At 39.1% G+C, this 5,000-nt stretch overlaps 2 protein-coding genes across 4 annotated transcripts in view; both read left to right on the top strand.

Annotated features, from left to right (window-relative positions):
• The window catches only part of LOC137990823 (carbohydrate sulfotransferase 11-like), a 26,010-nt gene that overhangs the window by 2,167 nt on the left and 18,843 nt on the right, over nt 1–5,000 (top strand). The window lies entirely within an intron of this gene.
• LOC137991710 (uncharacterized) lies at nt 3,272–3,985 on the top strand. Its single transcript, XM_068836746.1, has one exon. The coding sequence runs from the start codon at nt 3,272–3,274 to the stop codon at nt 3,983–3,985; it is 714 nt and encodes a 237-aa protein (XP_068692847.1).

The raw sequence follows: 5,000 nt of genomic DNA, 5'->3' as shown, positions 1-5,000 counted from the left end.
TGTGAATGATGCAAGTGAGATTAGGTAGTGTTGGGTTGTATGGGTTGGGCAATACACAATAGAAGGCACTTGGCGCTGTTGGCATTGGTTATTCAAAGCAAACCACCGTGACGTATCCACACTGTGCTGCGTTGTTGATTAATGAAGATTGAATATTGCGTTGGCTTAATCGATTTCTTCTTGGGGCGCTAAAAACACATACAAAGAAAGGCACACGCTTTTCGCGGTAGACCCACACCAAAAGATGTCGAGCGTCAGGTTCGAAACGGGTCTTTCCGCGAATCGAACTGAATGAAACTCAAATGTACTCAAATGAACGCAACTATTGGAAGCGATACAAGTCAAAATACCATTAAGCAGCGGGTGCTTTATGAGAACTACTCTGAAGGTGACAGCGACAAAGAAAATAACTCGACAAACAACATAGACTCCTACATTTCCTTAATAAAAGTAAAATAAAACACTTTAAGGTAAAAGCTGTTAAAATAATGAGTGTAAACGTCTTCGATCAGTTTGATCATCACCAGACTGATCGAAAACGTTTAGCAGCTTTTACCTCAAAGTTTTATAAAATAGACTCCACATTGGACTTCTTCTGAAGACAAAGTAAAAACATTGGCACAGCGAACAAATAGTCTCCCCCTCAGTGTACCGTTGACTACAAAGATAAGTTTTTTATCTGTTGCGTTTCCTTTTGTTTTTTATTGTTAAACAGTTTGTTTCTTTATAATGGTCTTAATATATAGCCATAAATTGGCGATCATGTTCATTGCCATCTTGTGTATATAGTTCTGTTCTACAATCCTGGACAAAAGTGTTGGGAAGGAGCATCACTTTAGAGATAACCCCCCTCCCCCTTATCAATGTTGGATTTTCCAGGAAGAAAATGATGACTTTTCTTGTATGAAGAACTCCAACATTGAATATGGGGGAGGGGTGCCCACAAGAGCATGGCATTCCCCAAATAGTACACCCAATAGTTCGAACAATCGAATTAGGTAGGAAGTGAAGTGACGCACGCAACCTTCTCAACAACTTTTGACCAGGATTGTAGTTTTACAAGATTTGATATCATTAGTGGATACTATGATCAGCTCTTTAGAAAATAATTGTGATGTAGTTTAAAAGGCTGTACAATTGTCTTTGATTGTCAATGATGATAAAAATTTGATTGCAAAGGAGAAATAGGGTCTTGATATACAAAAGTTTGTTTACTTTAGTTGTGATTAGGGTGTGCATCGACATAGACGTGATTCATAAACGAGCAGAATTATAGAGAAAGGGCTGAGACGTCTATTTTGTAAAAGCAAAAAAAGAAGGAAACTTGCTCGAACATATCTGGTTAACAATGTACCGAGGTCATCCACATTTCATCGTATTACTTGGAGATCACTTGCTCGTAAACACAAGTATAGCAGCTACCTCAGGTATACTGTTTAAATCAAAGCACGTGGTGTGTAGAACCTTTCCAAAAGCGTGGATGAACAGGTAAATATTAAAGTTAAATTCAATACAGAAATCACGAATACCCGGTACGATATATAAAAGAATGTTTTTGTTTCGTTTTCTCAGAAACGAATTCAGGGTGAACTATTTACACAGTGAGGTAGAGTGGCCAATCAAAACAGAGTTTTTAATTGGAAATCTAAACATCTACGAGATACAAAAACAACCTTGTGAACACGTGAACTTGAAGTATCGCAAATCATAAAGCTGACAAACACAAAAGCGAAGGAAATGGATCATGCATAGGACGTTTTGAATATCTGAATGATTTTGGGTTGGATGAAAAAATTAGTAATTAAAACCCGGGTCCGGGTATTTAGTACATAAACATTCGCACATCACGAGAAGCGCAATGTAAGGCCGATGTACAGACTTCTCTCTTTTCCAAGTTTTGTTTAGTGCTAAATTAACCATAAACCACAGTATTTTTTCAGGCCCGAGTTTAGGCTAATTGTAGCTTCTTTTTTCATGATTCAGTGCAAATTATGTATATAGGGGAAACCAAACGTCGCCTAAAAGATCTTTTTAATGAACACAGACGCCCTATACTCAGTCCCAATAGTAGTTATATCCAGATCGCAGTCTCAGAAAACTTTCTTAGTAATGACTATTCACACAGTCATACGTTACTCAATCACATCGAAAAGCTCATCAATCAACGTGACTCTCTTAGGAAAGCTCGGGAAGCCCATCTTATTTAAAAAGCACAATCTACAGAATCTCTTGGGATAAACAAACGTGACGGATAATTTCAGTAACGATCTCATTATTTAGTATAAAGTAAAGTGTTTCAATGGCATTTTATTCTTTTGTAATTTTGGTTTGTTTGTCCAGTAGCTTTATCACCTTTAGGTTTTCATTTAAAATTTCAGTTCTGTAATTACTTCATAACGTGCATGTGTATACATATTCTGTAAATTTGTTGGATCTCCAAATAAACCTAATGAAGGCTGGTATTGGCCAGCTGAAATATCTTGTAAAAAATACATTTTCACATTGTTTTATCAGTCGTGCAGTAGTCTACTTGACTTATACAACCTTACTTCGGTTACTGTTCTCCTTTGTGGGATACTTGCGGTAAACAATTGAAAGATAAACTACAAAAGATTCAAAACCGAGCAGGAAGGGTTATGACGAGTTCTTTATATGATATAAGGTCTGTTGATGTGTTGAATAATTTGAAATGGAAAATCTTGAAACTAGACGCTTCCACATGAAGGCTTCACTTATGTACAAAATCCTCAAAGATCAATCTGCTCCCCACCTGAGAGACTCCTTTATGAAGCTCAATTAAATTAACATTATTATAATCTCAGGAATCCTGAGACTGATCCGGCACTTCCAAGACCAAACGCAGCTTTAAGTATAGTGGTTCCTCATGAGGCAAAAGCCACACAATCACTTTCGGAATTTAACCGCAATCTTGCCTCGTTGCGTTTTGCTGGATCACGCTGACTCCCTGTGTTATTATCACTTTGCCAATTTTTTTTATTTTTGTGACTCGTTAATGTATAGTAAGTCTTTACCTACGCCCCACTTGGAAACCAGCTGTATCGCTGTTGAATATGGCTGGTGTATACGTAGCTAAATAAAGCTTTACTACTTCTACTATTACTACTACATACAAGGGGAGGCTTCTAATGAATTCTAATTTGCCGTATGAAACTAGGTGTCCTGCTATCCCCCCACCCCCCCCCCCCCTTCCCTAGGTCATCTTGCAACCTTAATCATAAGGAATTGTCATGAAAGAGATTAATTTATAATTATGCACAACGACGTTAAGAAAATCCTAGAAGAGCTTTGCACTCACTATTGGCTAATAAAGGGTTGGCAAATTTTCAAGGAAGTGATCTCAAGTTGCAACAAGTGTCGGAGGCTAGAGGGGATACGCTACTTCCCACCACTCACTGCTCAGCTAGCTCAATTTAGGCTTGAGGACCAACATCCATTTTCAAGTGTGGAATTGCAGCTGTATGTGAGGGAACCAAATACAAGATCAGCAAGTCTGAAGGTATACACTGCATTGTACACTTGCGCAACGACGCGCGCAGTGTATTTAAAACTGACAACAAGTATGACTACCCAAGTGGTCCTGCAGAGATTTAGAACATTTGTTGGAAAACAGGGTTCTCCCAAGATGATTGCGTCTGATAATTTTAAGTCGTTCAAGCCAGCTGCTGGCAAACTAGAAGCCTTGTTTGGGGCTCCGGAGGTGGAATCCTTCTTCAGTGAGAGAAGAAATGAATGGCGATTTAACTTGGCAAAGGCACCCTTTTGGGAAGGGTTCTTCGAACGCATGGTGAAGTCTACTAAGAGGTGTCTTAAGAAGCAACTTGGAAATGCTAAGCTGACTTTTGAAGAGTCGATAACGGTTCTAATTGAGAAGGAGGCAATTCTTAACTGGAGGCCACTGACCTATATCTATGCTGAGAATACCGAGGAACCCCTAACGCCTTCTCATCTCCTTTCTGGAAGGTGATCAGTGATCTCCTGACACCTCCTGACACCTGGCAATGCCGTGGGGATCCTAACAGTACCAAAGAGACCATGGTAAATAGTATTATTCGGGCAAAACTGATGTACCGTTCGGGCAAAGACACAGTAAAAATATTTTATTATTTAATATCTTGATTTGTTTGTTTTCACCCCGCAACTTGCCTAATCTTCTAAATGATCTCTGTCCTACTTCACGGGATGGCTTACTCGGAGTTAGAACATTGAATTCTGCCGAGGGACTGGGAATGATAATCAAGACCGCGCTGGGAGTGGAACTGCGTATGAGTAGTTTGGCGGTCATGTTGATTTATGTCAGTTCTTGAGTGCATGTGTATCTGGTGGATTGAAGAATGTCTTTGTCGAAGTCTCGTAAAAGATCATATCGATACCGTGTGAAATGTGAAGAATGCGAAAAAGAATTCGAGTCCGACTATGTAGAAGCTCATTCCCAAATTGTTCACAGCGGCCGAAAAGTGAGATGTCTGCCAGTGGTAGAATCGTCACAGTGTGTTTTCACTTGCAGAATTTCTATTTTTTCCAATTGATCGTTGAATTGTGTACTTTGCAGGCAACATAATTCCTTTGAAAATTAAAATAAATTGTTCACAACTCAATGGACACAAAACGAACAACAAACTGCTCCACTCGCGGGCCGAAATCGGAAATTACAACATTGGCCGATAAGAACACGTACGCTGGTTTAGATTTGAGCTCGTTTACTCATTATAGAACACGATGGTTCGAAAATAAGTATTAAAGAACATCAAAGCAAGTGTGCACAACACAAAGGTCAGGGAAATGGGAAAAAAATTTGTTTTCACTCACCTTCAAACACGATATCATCAATAATCGCGCACGTCATGCGAGGTTGTCAAAAATTTGTCTTATGACATCACACATCAAAACACGCGCTTTTATTGGTCCCTACTAAAATCTCCAGGGAACCTTACATTACACTACGTAGGCTTACATTACACTTTTCACAGCACGATCGCAAA

The sequence above is a fragment of the Montipora foliosa genome, chromosome 2 (genome assembly GCF_036669935.1).
Source record: "Montipora foliosa isolate CH-2021 chromosome 2, ASM3666993v2, whole genome shotgun sequence".
Lineage (NCBI taxonomy): Eukaryota > Metazoa > Cnidaria > Anthozoa > Scleractinia > Acroporidae > Montipora > Montipora foliosa.
Note: the sequence above shows the minus strand (reverse complement) of the source record. Positions and strands in the feature narration are given on the sequence as shown.